The sequence below is a fragment of the Protopterus annectens genome, chromosome 4.part0 (genome assembly GCF_019279795.1).
Source record: "Protopterus annectens isolate FY-2018-M chromosome 4.part0, PAN1.0, whole genome shotgun sequence".
In the NCBI taxonomy this organism is placed as follows: Eukaryota; Metazoa; Chordata; order Ceratodontiformes; family Protopteridae; genus Protopterus; species Protopterus annectens.
In genome coordinates, this window is record NC_056733.1 from 580,451,504 (window position 1) to 580,469,006 (window position 17,503).

General features: G+C 37.3%; 1 protein-coding gene across 2 annotated transcripts in view; it reads right to left on the reverse strand.

Moving 5' to 3' along the window:
* Positions 1-17,503, reverse strand: part of UBE3B (ubiquitin protein ligase E3B) — a 2,006,489-nt gene that overhangs the window by 636,211 nt on the left and 1,352,775 nt on the right. For both annotated transcript variants that reach the window (XM_044068510.1, XM_044068511.1), the window contains exon 21: positions 7,432-7,542. In XM_044068510.1, the coding sequence (XP_043924445.1) occupies positions 7,432-7,542 (111 nt within the window). The remainder of the gene's footprint in view (positions 1-7,431; positions 7,543-17,503) is intronic.

Genomic DNA, 17,503 nt, shown 5'->3' on the forward strand with positions numbered 1-17,503 from the left:
CCAAAGGGCAGTGCAGAGAACTGATAGTGCATGCAGCCTGCTTTGAAGCACAGGTATCTTCTGCAAGATTCCCTGATTGGGATGTGCAGGTAGGCTTCCTTTAAATCCAGTGTTGCCAACCAGGCATTATGCCTATCTTGGGAAGCAACTGAAGAGTTAGCATCTTGAATTTTGGAATCACCAAAAAGGTGTTTAGAATAGAAAGGTCCATGATAGGATGCCATGAGTTCTCTTTTCTGGGTACCAGGAAAAGTCTTGAGTAGAAACCTTGTCAGTTTTCCTCTTCTGGTACAGTCTGGATAGCCTTTAATCTTAAGAGAGAGAGTATTTGCTTTTGAGCCTCTGCCCACTGATTTGGGGGTAAGATCTGGCCAACTGTTTGGGGTTGACAACATGTGAAAGTGAAATCTGTATCCATGGGAAACTATGCTTAAAACCCATTTGTCCTGGGTAATGAGTTCCCAGTTTTTTGCTTGCAGAGCAATCTTTCCCCCTAAAGGAGCAGTCAGTTGAGAAGTGCTTGGAAATTTTAAAGTTAAGGCACTGAGACAGCTTACCCTAGGGGGGAGTCTTACTACTCCCTAATTTGAAAGTGGGAGCCCCTCTCTGCTTAGTTCTGTGCATACCCTGGTACTGAAGCCTGGTTGTTCTGCTGGTTCTGGGTTTGAACTGGGAAGGCCTGGAAGAGGCAGGAAAGGACCAATTATTTTGAGGGCCAATGCCTACTAAATCTTGGAGGCTGCACTTGTATGAAATCTTTAACAGTTTGCATAGATTTAGATTTTTCCTCCATCTTTTTAAGAACTTCTTCTGCTTTGTTGCCAAACAGGTGGCCTGATTTAAGGGAGCATCCAGCAATTTAGTTTTAACATGATCAGGCAAAGATTGCTCCTTAAGCCAAGCATGCCTTTTAAGTACAGACCCAGTGACAGCAGCCCTGCAAGACGCCTCTAGTGAATCAAAGCCACATTGCAAAGTATGTTTTCCAACCTGTTCAGCAGAATGCATTAAATCCTGTAATTCTTTATTTTCAGCACAGTCAAGAATCAGCATCATTTTCTGTTTAAGCAATCCAATAATATGCTGCTGATACTTTAACATATGAAGCTGGCAATTTAAGACCCTGATGGCCAAGGTTGCAGAGGTGTATACCTTCTTATCCCATCTATCCAGGGCCCTGGAATCTCTATCAGAGGGGGTAGGATGTTTGGCAGTAGTAGCCTTAATGCCCTTGGGTCCCTGTGAAATGGTCTAAGGATCCGCAGTAGGGTTTTTAAAAACGAACTTGTGAGAATCAGGAACCCTGTAATATCTATCAGGTTTTCTTGGAGCAGGAGGTAGAGAGTCAGGGGCCAAGCTAGATTCCGAAAAGACATAGTCAACAATGTCCAGCACAGGAGGGATAGCTAAAGGCCTGTGTTGGGGCAGGAGTAAGAAATCTCTAAGCCTCTTTTTTAGAATCAGAGTAATCCTGGCTTTCCCAGTGAAAATGCTCCCTAAGAGTATGCAAGGTTTCACCAAAAGAAAAATCCTCTGGGAGAGAAGCAGAGGGAATAGAGTCCTCTGCATCAGAATCCTCATAGGTAGAGAAGGGTAGATCCTGGTCATCAGAGGAGACAGAAAGTTTAGAATCCTGGTCAGAAGTATCATAAGCAAACTCAGTCCTAGGTTTCTTAGAGGGGGAAGGATGGCTTCCCCTGATTAAAGGAAAGGTCTTCAGCCATTCTTATCATTTGATTTTAGGCATAGAGGCCTGACCATGCGGTCTGGGCATCTGTTTCCTAGGCATGGTTTGAGTTTTAGGCCTTGAAGAAGAAGATGGCATCGGTTTAATATGCAAGTCAGTAGGCCTGAATACACCCTCAGAAGCCGGTGCCTGCACAGCGGCTCCGGACCCATCCAAGGTAGAGGCATCCGCAGTTCCACAGTTGAAGCATCTCGCGACATACTGGACTCCGAATGGGTCTCAGTAGAGGTCTGCGAATCTTAAGTAGCGGGTATCAGGGGCTGCAAAAGCGCCTCACTGAGTACCGGCGAACTGGCGACTAGCTTAAGAGAAGCGTCATCGGCAGCTTTGGACCTAGGCGGCCTGTCACTGTCTTTATCTTTGCGTTTTTTCATAATGTCGGTAGTCGGGCAGCTTACCGAAGACATATCTGGATAATTGAACTGAGCACCAAAATATTTAGAAGCGAAAATATACCGATGACGAATAGTTTGTGCTTTAAATAAGGCACAAAACTGACAGCAAAGTACATCGTGGTCAGGGCCTAGGCAAGGAATACAGTACGAACGAAAATCTTTATGAGGTATTTGCTTTCCACAAGAAATACAATTATTGACTTTTACTGACATCGGTTTAGAGCAAGAAAAAGTTTCCCCAGCGGGGTACTTAGCTTTAGTTGAAGACTTCGGTTCTGAAACTCGAAAATGAAAATTTCAGGAGTCGTCTGATGGGCACTTGCAAACTGCTTCTGCTTCGGGCACTGCATGGCAAGAAAGACTGATGTAATGGCATTGGTTGCATGCTTTACACCCCTGACTACCTGATGTCATGGAAGATGAGATGGCAACCGACGCAGGACCCAAGTCTTTGATAATGGAACAGACTGAGGGCAACTGCAAGCAGATAACCCAAATGTGACTGCAACAGTGAACATGAACAACATGGAGAGCAAAAGACTTTAGCTACAAAAATAGCCCGACGAATAGTGGTTCGGGCGCTAAACAAGGTACAAAACCGACAGCTAGGGACGTTGTGGTCTGGGCCTAAACAAGTGACGCAGTAAGAATGAAAATCTCTGTGAGGTATTTGCTTTCCACAGGCAAGACCATTTTTTATTTTTTCTGACATCGGTTAGAGCAAGAATCCCCAATGGGGTACTTAGCTTTAGAAGACTTCAGGTCTGAAACTCGAAAAAAATGAAAATTTCAGGTAGCGGCTGACCGGCACTTGCAAACTGCTTCTGCTTCGGGCTCCTTCTCAGCAAGAAAAACTGATGTAATGGCGTCGGCTGCATGTTTTATACCCCTGACGACCTGACGTCATGGAAGAGGCGACAACATCCGACACAGAAATCCAGGACTCTGGTATTTGGGCCGACTGAGGGCTACCTGCAGGCAGATAACCCAAGTGTTATGACTGCAACAGTGAAACACGAAGAACTTCAAGAGGAGGAGCAAATGCAGAGTGCTAAAGAGAATATAAAGGAGTATCTCGTAAATATGCATGACTTTAGAAAGACTGCAGTTAAGGAACTATTTTCTGATAACTACATATCACAAAAACTTTTAGCACAATGACTTAGGCAACAGAACACAAAGGGTTGTTGCCAGACTTAGGGAAACTATAACAAGAAAAATAACCAGAGATTCTGTAAAGGTTTTAGAGGTATTCCAGAAATTTTAAGAAAATTTATTTAAGTAGAGAAATGTGGAAATCAAGAAAGAGTACAAACGGAAATATTTATGGAAGACTTAATTATATAACAAGGTTAGAGATAGACAAAGCTCAACAACTAACAGTTAAGATAGGAGGTGATGCAATAAAAACAGTGTTTAATCAACCATCAGGAAAGTGATACAGATCAGGAAGATGTTGTTTAACACTATTCTAAAAGGAGGGGTAGCAGAAACATCTTGAAAGAAAGCTGTGGCTATATTACCTAAAGATGGAAAGACCCTTCAGAACCAGCTACTTATAGATTAATTTCAATTTTAAACCACAATTATAAAGTGTTTATGTCTATACTAGCTGAAATAATGGCATAAGTGCTGTCAAAATAGACAGATATGGATCTATGTGGTTTTATGGAGGGAAGGAAAACATCTGAAAACATTAACTGAACAATGATGATCCAGACAGGAGTAGAGTGTAAGAAAACACTTCTATTGTTGGTTGCTCTTGATGCAGAGAAAGCATTTGATAGAGTAAACTGGGATTTTATGAGTAGGGTACTAGAAGCAGTTGCATTTTCATAAATCATAACTTTAAAAGGATATATGAAGGATCGGAGGAAAGAATTAAAGTGAGAGAATTTCTCTCAGATAAGCTGTGTTTGAACAAAGGAACCAGGCAGGCGTGTCCTCTTTCTTCTTTATTTACTTTATATTTAGAGCTACTGGCAAAGAAAATAAGAGACTCAGAAATACAAGGATATAATTGGTATGGCAATCAAGAAATGTTGGCTTTATTTGCAGATGACATTATTTTGTACCAATAAATCCAGAAAAGGACACCTCAATGTTGCGGGACATTTTGAGATAGTTTCATGTCTTTTCGGGATATGAAACTAATGAAGATAAAATAAAGGTTATAGCCGTAAATTATGTACCCACACATGCATTGGTTCAGCAATACCCATATTTAAGGGAACATGATAAGATGAAGTATTTAGAAGTATGTATTAAAAAGGCTTCTGTTACTGCAGCTAAGGATATGAGGGAAGAGACTAAACAAAAGCTAATACAAAAACTGAAAAACTGGAAACTCTTATTCCTAGATATGGAAAGTAAGATAAAAGCAGTGAAAATGTTTTTAGTTCCTTTTGTCTTGTATACTAGTCGGGCATAGTTTAATCAACCTGAGAAGAAGTTGTGGGTAATAATAAATAAATTGAAGGAATTTATCTGGGAGGGCAAGAGTTAAGTGTGATACGTTGATCCTTTCAACATCATAAGGTGGTTTAGGTTTACCTGATTTTAAGGGGTATTTTAGTGCTACACAGTTAAGGCTCATATACATAACACAAGCAGAAGGTTTTAATTCAAAGTGGAAAAAGGGATGACGATGACGCAAGAAGGAAGTTCAAGAAATATGATAAACCATATAGAATACTATATAAAGTAGCAGAAGTATTCCAAGAACTAAGCCAATACGAGAATGCAAAAAGGAGCAAGCAGGGGTATAGAAAAATTGGCAAGAGGGGGCTGGAAATTACTGGAGAAACATGGCAAATGTCCCAAGCTACTGGGAGCAAATAACTCAAGTAGGAAATGTAAAGACTAGGATAAAGCCAAGAAAACATTTGAACTGCAAGCCAGAGAGGCTAGAGACTGCCTTCCCTACTTACCAAGGCTTGATCTCAGAATAAAGGGAAAGAGAATGGGATAGGGGAATTTTAACTGAAAGACCTGCTCTGGTAGAGTTTTAATTAAATCTAGAACAGATGCAGCTGTTAAAAAAGGGATAGTTAGTAGGGGAAATAAAATATTGCATGACAACTATAAGAATTAATCAGAGGGGGTTAAATAAGATTGGGAAGAGAGACAGGAAAAGCAATTTACAAGAAAACAATGGGAAGACATATGTATGGCTTCCAAGTATGCAACCAAGTCCAGAATGTTTATGATCTTTGCTTGGAAGAGTTGGCACATATATTTTTACTTCTCAAGCAGACTTCAAATAATTTTTCCTCAGGTGGACAGCAAATGTTGGAGCTGTGATGGAGAAGAAAGAGGTAACTAGGAACTCATGTTTAGGGAATGTAATGAGTTGGCAGCTTTTAAAAATTCCCTGCAGAGTACTCAGTCAGAAACACTGGGTGAGCAAATGGCTGTAAGCAAAAAGTGGTTCTTTTGAGATGGATAAAGGATCTGAATTGCCTGGACATAGTAAGGCCTTATTAACTTTAATTCTGTTGGCTTCTAAAAAATAACTTACTAGAAAATGGAAATCAAAGTCTACATCAACTGCGTTTGGAGTATTGAATATTATAAAACAGATAACATAGCTGGAAGATGGATCTTTAGAAAAGGGAAGGAGCACATTTCATGGAAATAAATGGAAACTGTGGGAACAATACATGCATAATAATGTTCAGGAAGAGCAGTGAGGTTTCAGGGAAGGCAGGAATTTAGCAATTTTTGTAATATTGGACTGATAGTAGCAAGGAAAATATATGTGATGTATACTGTATTTAAATATAAAGAAATGTTAAAATGGTTGATTTCTGTTCTGCTAATGTATGTTTGCCTATGTCTTAACAGGTAACTTAATAAAGGTGTTTAAAAAACAGACATATCCTCAAAATAAAAAGCCTACACGTTTGCAAATATGCTAAGACTGTCCATAACGTCTTCCTGACAAGCATTCCACAGAGTACTATGACATCACTACTCAAACAAGACTTTCTTTTATTGCCATCCAGTGCCTTCTAGGTCTGAATCCGAGTTTTCTTTTTTTTTTCGCCCTGCCCCACAACACTAGTTTTTTTACCTTTTTATGGCACATAATATACTTTATGCGTCTTCTAACCAGGTAGGACCCATGAGGCACAACAGCCTCTTTTTGGCAACCAAGAACACTGTTTTGATTAAATGATTTGCTCACACCTATGCCATATACAGCAAAGGCTGAGTGCATGAATTCCAGGACTACAAAATTATGCTTGGTAACATCTCAGAGCCTTAAATCTCTGGGTTACACACTCGTATCATAAGCATCTTGCTCCTTATAGTACACAGACCACACACTACTACCTCCTACTATACTTCCTATCAGAAATAATCTAAGAGACTCTAAGTTAGCATCCAACAAGAAACCATGCATGTAGTGGTTTTGTACATTTGATATGTAGCACTGAGAATAAAAAGATTTACAAGACTGTTATTTTAAAACTAATCAGATTCAGAAAATGTTGACATGTTACTTATGCTTAAAGAGAACATGTTTGATCAGATGAGAACATCTGAGCAACTGAAAGCCTTGATTTTCTTATCTCTTTTGTAATGCTTTCTGCAGTAACTAATCTGTTGTGCACAGAATGGTCACAAAGATTTAATCTAATTATGAAATGAAAATCCCAGTACGGAATGGCAAATCCTTTAAGAGATTTCCTTTACAGTTCAGAAAAGCCCACAAAGTATAATGCTAAAAATATCTACATTATTTATAACAACCACTGGAGCAATCTAGACGGTACAGAATAATACCATTGAAGTTTTTTTTTTTTTAATTCCCTTTTAACTAAATAAGCCCTTATATCCACTGAGATACTTCTGAATCAGTCTTTTAATTTCAAACAATGAACACACAGTGCTATCTACTGCCTAAGTACACATAAGGAAAAGGTTACAGTACATAAATGAGTCCATTCTTATCAAAACCTGATAATTCAAACAAGATCCTCTGAATCGGTTAAAAAAAACTATACAAATATTTTATATGGGAGCAAGCACCACACATACCCCAATATGGAGGAAGGGGATATTGCCCTTGCATCACATTACTTAATATACACATTTACAAAGTAACACAATCTTAGGGTAGGTTACACATTCTGTAGTTTTTATCCATGTGTTATAGACCAGGTTTAAATTATCATATTTTAATGAGAACTGACCTAATCAATCCAACAAATATAAAACAGGAGCAACGCTTAATTTTTACTCAGTTTTTCAGAATATTATGAATGCAGTTTCACAACTTACTTCATAAACAGCCTTTCCCAACATCTTCCCCACAAATTCAAACAGCTGCAAATAATTTTCATGGATATATGAAGTTGGTGATGGGTAGAGTCGTTCATCTCCACTAGTTATCTATTAAAAAACATAGTAAGAATTAAGTTTGGCTAAACATTATTTTATATTAAAATGATTATTATTCTGAAGTTAAAATGAGAATATCAATAATGGTTTTGATCCCCACAGGAGTCACTTATAGGTACTAAAGGAAACAATGCATTTATAAATACAGGCATGATGGTCAAGATTTAAGAAAGACCAAAAATTAAAAAATTACATAGCCGAAGTACGACAGTTATATTTTTACCAGCGTGTTACATGCATGCAGTTCTGTAGACAAAATAGACTTCTTCACAATTTTTAGATCTGTACATGAAAGTGCTTACTCTGGCTTTTTAAAGTGTTTCTTGTGCAGACTGCCATCATAGCACAGTGTTTTTCTTAGGTTATTTGTGTTCACGTTTACATTGGCAGTTTGTGCTTTCCATTTGGATTTTTACTTTTGGAGTAAACAACATATACCTTGCAACACTTCCACCCCAAATAAGAGAAAACGCTAACTTAACTTGCTTTCAAAAAACTGTATAAATCCTATTTGATCATATCTCGTAAGTATACTTAAGTTTCCACTGATGTCACATTTGCTTACATCCCTTACTTTGAATAACATGACTTAGAATTTCTGCTCTTATTCACAGCCTTCACTCCATGTCTACTTACTCATTCCTAAAGCTGTCACTCTGCTTTCTACCATTTAATACATTTCTATGACCTAAACATAATCTATTCTTTCTCCAACCTTTGCACCATACCGCCTCTATTCCCAACATGCACCTACCACTCTCTGAATAAATTAATACAATACAAACTGCTGTGTTACTTTCTTCAAAAATAAAATTCAAATGTGATTAAAACAGTATACCCTCTATGTACTAACATGTCAAGTCTTCAACCATTACCTTCTAGTTAAGAATAAAAAAGTTATTTGTAAATATAATTTGTTACAAAAGGCTCTAAGATAATTTCTCCAAAAACATTTTTGTCTAATAAAAAAATAAGAAAAAAGATGTTCATGCATTCTCTCTGAAAACGGGCAATTTCTAGTAGGGCTAACCTAAATATAAATACATTACTACATATATAGATGCATGTAAGCCTTTCCAGCAACCTATAAAACTTTATAGGTACACCAAGTCATACCTCTCTGCCCTCTATGCTATCATTCTTCAGCACCTTAAGTTCATTTTTCAGTTCTTTTCTTGGTACTCTTAATATTCTTTTACTCTGTACTTTATTCTCTACTTGGCACTTTTTTCCTTAATATTAAAGTTCTTATTTACATATGTGTCATATAATTATGTTTTCTGTCTATAGCTTTGTATTACTTTTGTAGTTTTCATAAATCACATATGTTATCATATTTTCTGTATATAGCAATCTAAAGTCTGATCATAAATCGGACTCCTTCAAAATCAAAATCAACTCCATAATCCCATTAAAACTAATAACAGTTAGGAACTACTCCAAGGCAAGGATAGTTTGTCAAAATTCAGTGCCCCTCCAAACCGAGAACATCAGCCTATGCTGAATTGTTCTCAGACCTCTATACAGCCATGTCAACAGCTGCACAGAGGTTCCTGCACCTACCAGAAGCAAGCATATTTCTAGCTCTAGAAACAAACCACCATGGTGGTAAACAAATTAAACAGGATATACTCATCCCAGTTTGTAGTCATCCTAGATCTTTGTTAGCCAGAGGACTTTGACATTGGCTTTGACGTCCGAGAAGTAAATGCCAAAGAGGAGTGAGCCTAGCAGAGAGCCCTGGGGGTCTCCACTGCTGACCGACCTCTTTGTGAAGGTGGCCTTACTGATTCTAACCTCCTGGGTTCTATCAGTGAGAATAGTCTTATTTGCAAAGCAATAGAAAGAATTATCATGGAAATTATCAATGAGTCCATAGGAGACTTTCAGACACTGGATCCATCCCAGTGTGGCTTTATCAAAGGAAGGTCATACCTACCGAATCTGGTGGACTTCTTTGAAGAGGTCTCTAAGACAATGGATGAGGGGAAATCTGTGCATACTGCCTAACTACATCTGGCTAAAGCATATGCTACAATACCCCACTCAGGCAATGTCAGCAGACTTATGGAACTAGGTATTATCAAATGGTTTAGCCAGACCTAGGTAGGCAGTATGCCTAGATTTCCCCTCATCCACTGTCTCAGAGACCTCTTCAAAGAAGTCCATCAGATTCAGTAAGTATTACCTTCCTTTGATAAAGCCACATTGGGGTGGATCCGGTGTGTAGAGGCCTCCTATGTCCTCATTGATTATTTCCATGATAATTCTATCTACTGCTTTGCAAATAAGACTAGTCTCACTGATAGAACCCAGGAGGTTAGAATCAGTAAGGTCACCCTCACAAAGAGGTCAGTCAGCAGTGGAGACCCCCAGGGCAGTCTGCGAGGCTCACTCCTCTTTGGCATCTACTTTGCAGACGTCAAAGCCAATGTCAAAGGCCTCTGGCTAACAAAGATCTAAGATGACTACAAACTGGGATCAGTCATTAAATCCACCCAAGATGAGAACACCCTTCAGGAAGTTCTAACACAAACACAAAGCCATGGCTTGAAACTCAATATAAAGAAAGGTATTACAGCACATTTTGGGAAGCTGGCCACCACAGTTAACTAAGGCATCAATAAAACACCCCTAAAAGTTGATTAATTAGTCAGGGATCTGAGAACTCAAGAAAATGGTAACCTGGCTTACGACCAACATGTGTCACTGGTGTTAAGATAATCCTTCTATGTTGCTCAACTTATAAGCATTTAGGTCCAGAGAGGTCATCATGCCACTGTACTCTGCCCTCATCAGACCCACCCATAGAGTATAATGCCCCCTTCACTATGTACCTGACCAAACACATGCAGCAATTGGAACATTCACAATGGTTCTTAAAAAAAGAAAACAGGTAGTGGGGTTCTAAGATGGTGGCGTTCCGGTGAGCACCTTAACAAAACGGCTCCGCAGAAACAAAAAATAAAACCAATGAAAGCCATGAAAAATAATATTTGAAAACTTTCTATTTGGTAAATAACACATCTGTGACCAAAACAATGTCTCCAATGATTAGTTAAATCAAATATCCTAAGAAGTATCAAATAAACTTTTTTCTAAGCAAATAAAATCAAATGGGATTTTAAATATGGCTAAAGTAAATGCTCCAGTATGAATACGTGATAACGGCCTGATGCAGTCAAACAGAAGGAAAGGGAAAGAAGAAAGTGAGGCCGGGCTGACTAAAATGATGAGCGAAACTGAAATAATGGAAGCACAACAGTTAAAACTAAATACTTGCAAGTGGTTACACCTGAAAAAGAAACTAATTAAAAGGCAAAGGATCACAAAACAATTACAGAACCTGAAACACTACAAAATCTAAATCAGAGCAAACACCCTACCTAAATGACCTAAAATCTGGATTACAACCTCTCCAAGTAGCCATTCAAAACTTTTCAGACCAACTTTTAGAGTTTGGAAACACACCAAGTCAAATAGCTTTCTGACTAGAAAAAATGGAAGCTTAAGTGTACGAAAACAAAATAAAAATAGAACAAATTCAAAAAGAAAAGAAAACATGCAACAGAAACTTGATTTGGAGGCAAGAAGTAGGAGGAACTATATACTAATTTGAGATATCCCAGAAAAATATGAACAAATACAACTAATAGAAACAGTAAAACAAGTCATGAGCCGCTTTCAGAGAATTACTCAGAAGCTGATGAGATGGTGATAGAAACAAGCACAGTGAGCGCTTTGCAAAGCCCAAAACTCGGAAAAATCAAGACAAATTTATGTTAACTTTCTTAACCATCAAGATATATATAAAATTCTAATGGCAGCACAGAAAAAAAATCTATTTTGTGGAATAGAAACAAAAGATCATTTGAACAGGACTTACCCTTCCAAATAAAACAAAAAAGATAACAATTATCTCCATTCTGTGACTTTTTTTTTTTTGCTGTTAAATAAAGTTCCACATAAGGTATCCCAATACTTCAATCTTCCAACACAAGGATGTTAATTAACCACATGATTGAATCGGCCAAAGAAGCAAAAGCACTGTTTATGTAAACCTTCAATGAACCTCCAGATGTTATAACCTGAAAAAACCTTAATGGGAGGAATTGGTAAGAAATGATGCAAAGGAATAGGTTTAAAATAAATAAGAAAATAAAAAAGTACAGATGGGACATTATGTTCCTTTAAATGAAGGGGGGCATCAAAAACAGGATGAAGTGTGTGTTACTCTATGTTAAATATTAAAAGGATCCAGTTTGCCTACATGGACATTTTTGATGGGATGAAGTGTGTGTTACGTTAAATATTAAAAGGAACCAGTTTGTCTTCATGGACATTTTGATAAGTAGCACTCCAAGCTCTTCCTTCTCCTTCGAGCTGGACTATTTGTAGCTAAAGAGGTCAAATATATGGTTAAATAACCTGAGGACAAAAGAAAAAGTAACGTATCTTGTTTTCAACAGACTTCGGTTAAGATCAGAAACCAGACGTTTTGAAACAATAATCGAAACCAGAAAGATAGAAAAGAATTATCGGGTAAGAAGCATAAAGAATGAAGTCTGTCAAATGAGAAATGTTCCTTGTTCACAAAAACATAACAGTTGTGGACTAACTTGCCAAGTTTTTCAACCTGGTACAGACTACTGCTTCAGACTGATAAACAATACAAGTGCTTTTTTCTGTAACATAACATGATCTCTGAAGGTATAAATTATTCTGTTGGTAAAATCACTTAGATGGTAAAAATAAATAAAGTAATTAAATAAATAAAATAGTAAACTGTTGCAAGGTAAAATGTACATTGCTGCATGAAGTACGAAGATCCATATTAATGAAAGAGCTGTAACGTAGCATATTCTGTCACACAGAAGAGAACAATAAGGTAAGAGCTCAATCATTCAAGTTTTTTTTAGTTGGCAAAAGTATGTTCTTGCCAAATATTTGAGAAGCATGGCCTAAGTCACAGTCATATAGAATACATAAATTAAAATAACTGGTGTATGGCTTTTGTCTTAGAAGCAAGCTATACAATTATGTCACATGGGATGTTAAATATGGCTAAAGTAAAGGCTCCATAACCCTTGTAACTCCAGTAGATTTTATAGGAAATATTATTATAATGTAAATCGGTCATCACAAAAAAAGGTAAAATGCTTCTCTTAATATTACTTTTACAAATATACAAGAAACAAGTGAACTGTGTTATGTTATTAGTGTTACCAATTCTCTTGTTTTAAACTGAAATTCTACCGACTATAAAATGTTGGCTATACTATAAGTGTGTACTAGAAACTACTTGTACAATATTGATGGTTAAATAAAAAGAAAAAAATCTGAAATGTTCTATTTTTATATACTTGGGAACTTCCAAATAAATAAAGGAGCCAAACTGTGACATAACCTTGAAAGAAGGGAAAACATGACAAGAGCTCAATTTCATAGGGGCAAGTATGACACAATTCATTTGTATAAAGTAGTACAACAGTAATTTCATATTTACACTCCTCATGCTGGCTGATAGAAGTATTTTCTAATAAATGCAAATGGTCTCGTGTTAAATTTAAATGTCAGGAAAATAATTTTTTTGATAAGCATCAAATCTTTAAGGTAATGCACCTGTCTTGATAATGTATATCTTGCTGTCACAGCACTGGGAAACAAGTGATTTGATACTTGCTTGAATATTGTTAAACCTCTACAATTACATTTGTTTTATTATGAAATGCCTCTCAATACAATTACTACTCTTTTGTTGCATCTAAAAATAGATTGTATTGGCCAGTCTACCTTGACACCTAGGGTACTTAAATGGTTAGTCAATAGTGAGACATGAAATGGCAAATACCGAACTCGTGCAAAATGTTTATGATTTATGACTGTTGTTTCAAGTAGTCAGTTCAAGTAGTGATCAAGAATCAGCAAAGTTTACATATTTAATGATCTTAAATGAGAAGTATGGAATGGCATCATTTGTGACTACTATTTCTTGGCGTACTAATTCACATGAAAAATGCAGGTCTAGAAATAATATATTGCAAACATTTACGTGGGTGAAAAATGAAGAAATACAAAAGTACAAAAACAGGATAAACTATTACATTAAGGTTAATCAAAGTTAAATACAGTATAGAATGAAGATTATATGACTTGGGCGATACTCTTAAATACGGAGTCGTGGGTCAAGAAAAGGTGAGTCAGGCAGGATATGCTAATCTTAATGTACATAGTTATTGGTAAACTGTTAACCTCTTCCAGACACAGTAGTTTTGTGGGTAGGCACAGGGATAGAGCTGGAAGAGTTAAGTGCTACAGGAAGACAAATACTTGTTCAAATGGTAAAAAAAAAAAAAAAAAAGATAAACTTATTCATATGAACACAAGGAGAAGGCAACAAAACAAATTAACATTAAGGGGAAAGAGCAAGAAAAAGGGATATATGGACAATTGGCTCATGGAATGTGAAAGGGATACAAGAAAAAAGAAAAGAAAATTATTTATCCACTTAGCTTTTAAATCAGAAGCAAATGTTATATTTATACAAGAAACACGTTAAAAGAAGACTGGGAGAAAGATTAGGGAGAAAAAATAGATAAAAACAATAATAGCATCAGGTAATGTAACGAACAGTAAGGGGGTTGCAATTATAATTAAAAACTCATTCAAAGAGACTATTATACATCATGACTATGATATAAATGGAAGATGGTGCTTATTTTTAATTCAAAGCTCTAGTCTATAGCACCCACTTTTATTCTTGAGCCTGTATAGTCCATGTGCGAAACTTATAACTTGATTTCCAAACTACTACTATATAACAGGAGGGGACTGGAATGCAATATGACCCAGTAACAGATAGAACAAGTTGAAGCAAACCTTATAACACCCAGGCCTCCATAGCAATAAACAATCTAAAAACAGATTTTAACTTATTCAACCCGCACTACTACTGGAGTAATAACCCATATACCATAAAATTCACTTACTACTCCCAATGTTATAAATCATGGTCTAGATTAGACTTCTTTCTGATATTGGAAATATTCTCAAAGGCAGAAATAAACTATTAGAGAACCTATTTTTTTCGGACCACTCAAAGATTACAATTAAAACAGGATGACCTAGTGATCTAAGCCTGAAAACAAGGGGTGTACACTGACCTCTAAACCCAAACGTACTACAGAAAAAGGAAATAATGCAGGAAATGAACAACATATTAGACACATTCTGTCGGGACTTAATCCTGACAGATATTCCCTATGATATTCAATGGGCAGCAAGTAAAGCAAGGTTTAAGGACATTTTGATTAAAAAAGCATCAGACTATAAAAAATATATAAACAGAAAGAGACTAAACTAAAAGAAAAAATAATCAAAATAAAAGGCTCAATCCAAAAAGACCTAAACTCAGTACTGGAAGAACAGACGAATAACTTACAAAAAGAATTACATATAATGCATACAATTCTCTCTCACAGAAATGAAAACCTTAGCAAGGTACTCAGAATGGCCACAAACTCCCTCAAGATTATTGGCGAGGATAACAAATGTTAACAATAGTGCCCCCACAATAACAGAAATTGAATACCAAGGAAACAAATATAATTCTAATCAAGAAATTATTAAAACATTCAAAGATTTATATACAAAACTACAGATTTAGAGAGAAATACTTTCCTAAAGAATCTAAATTTCCCAAAGATAAATCATAGACAGGAGGATCTGCTTAAAACTCACTTCACTCAACAAGAAATCCTTCCAGTAATAAATAGCCTGAAAACACGTAAAGCTCCTAAACCTGATGGTTATACTGCTGAGTTTTATAAATCCTTGGGCAAAAAATATCAAAACTTTTACTGAAAATCTATAGCTATATGAGAGAATATAGCATTGCAGATCTATATTTAAATAACTCAAAGGCAATATTTATACCTAAAGGAAAATTTGATAACAAAAACCCTAGAAACTACAGACCAATTTCTCTTTTAAATCTAGACATAAAAATTCTAGCTGCATTGCCTGTAAACAGACTGAAAAAAGTATTACCAAACATATTACCTGGACAGTCAGGATTCATAAAGGATAGGCAGACATGTAATAAAACATTAATCTTAGATACAAATATCTTGCTATCTAAACAAAATAAAGACACTAGCTATGCCGTTCCTTGCTTTAGATGCATGTAAAGCCTTTGACACAGTAAACCTATTTTTTTTTATTTTCTATACTGCCCTATTTTGATACACCACAAGAATTTACAAATATAATAAAATCTGTATATGAGAGGGCTTACACAATTCTATATATTAATAAAACAAATTCAAATCCAATAAAAATTCTAAATAGGACCAGACATGGATCTTCCTACCTTTTTAGCTTATATATAGAACCTCTATTTTTACTCATAACCCAGAGAACGTACCATCATATTCCAGAAATTTTTAATAATAAAATTGCACTAACAGCCTTTACTGATGATTTAAATTAGAAGTTATGTACTTACCATAATGTTCCATCTGAGTAGGTGGATTCATTTGTCTGCAACCTGTGGGTATGGATCCGATATCGGATCCGAACCGGCATGGTTTATCCAGCTATGGATCCGAGCTCCTAGCTCCTCCCCTCACCCATAATGCCCTGCTCTCCCTACATGACCTCAGATCGAGTTTGCCCTGCACCAACTACCCTAACTAAAGGGTAACACACACTATGCAGGAAACTGACAAGGCCAGGGGGATAGGAGGGTGGGATGGTTGCAGACAAATGAATCCACCTACTCAGAAGGAACGTTATGGTAAGTACATAACTTCTAAATCTGAAGTAGGAGAATTCATTTGTCAGCAATCTGTGGGACAGAGTCCCCAGCTACCTGAATCTTGGGTGGCCATCATGGAAGGATATTCCGGAGCACCGCGGAGCCAAAGGATGCTCTACCTCTAGAAGTGACGTCCAGCTTGTAATGAGTAATAAAGGTATGAGATGAAGCCCAAGTGGCTGCTGAACAAATGTCATCCAGAGGAACCCTAGACTTAAAGGCCGCTGAAGTAGAGACAGACCGGGTCGAATGAGCATGGACTCCCTCCGGTGCGGGCCTCCCAGAGGCTTGGTATGCCAACAGAATACATTGAGAAATCCAGCGTGACAAAGAAACTTTGGAAATTGGTTTACCCAGATTGAATTTGGCAAAAGAAATGAACAACTGGTTTGATTGCCTATGACCAGCTGTCCTATGAAGGTAAAAATGAAGCTGCCTGTGAACATCCAAGGAATGCAGCTTGTATTCGCCTTTGTTTTGATACTTAGGGAAGAAAACAGGGAGGTTGATGGACTGATTAATGTTAGCTTCCGAAGCTACTTTAGGAAGAAAGGAGGGATTGATCCTGAGGCACACCCGGTCCGGATGAAAAATCAAATAAGGCGGTTTTATGGACAGGGCCTGAAGCTCAGAAACTCTCTTAGCCGAAGTAATGGCTACCAAAAAAGCAGTCTTAAAGGACAAGAATTTAAGATCGACTGTGGCTGCAGGTTCGAAGGGGGGAGCGGTCAAGGCCTGAAGTACCAAGGAAAGATCCCACGGGGGAACTGTTTCTTTGACAGGGGGTCTGAGCAAAAAGGTGTCTTTTAGGAAGGTTTTGCATAACTTAGCCGACATAAGAGACCCTGAATCGTGTCCAACATGGTAATGAGATATGGCCGCCAGCTGAAATTTGACCGTGGAACTACTGGCGCCATCATTAAAGAGAGTAGTAAGGAAATCTAGAACCAAAGGAAGGGGAACCGTGAAAGAATCTAAGCCTTGCCACTCTGCCCAAATGGAGAACCGCTTCCATTTACTGCGGTAAATTTTTCTGGTAGAGGGCTTGTGGGCTGCTACCAGAATGGCCCTAACTGGGGACGAGATACCGGGAGTCCTGATTAGGAGTGGAACTGGAGCAGCCAAGCAGTCAAC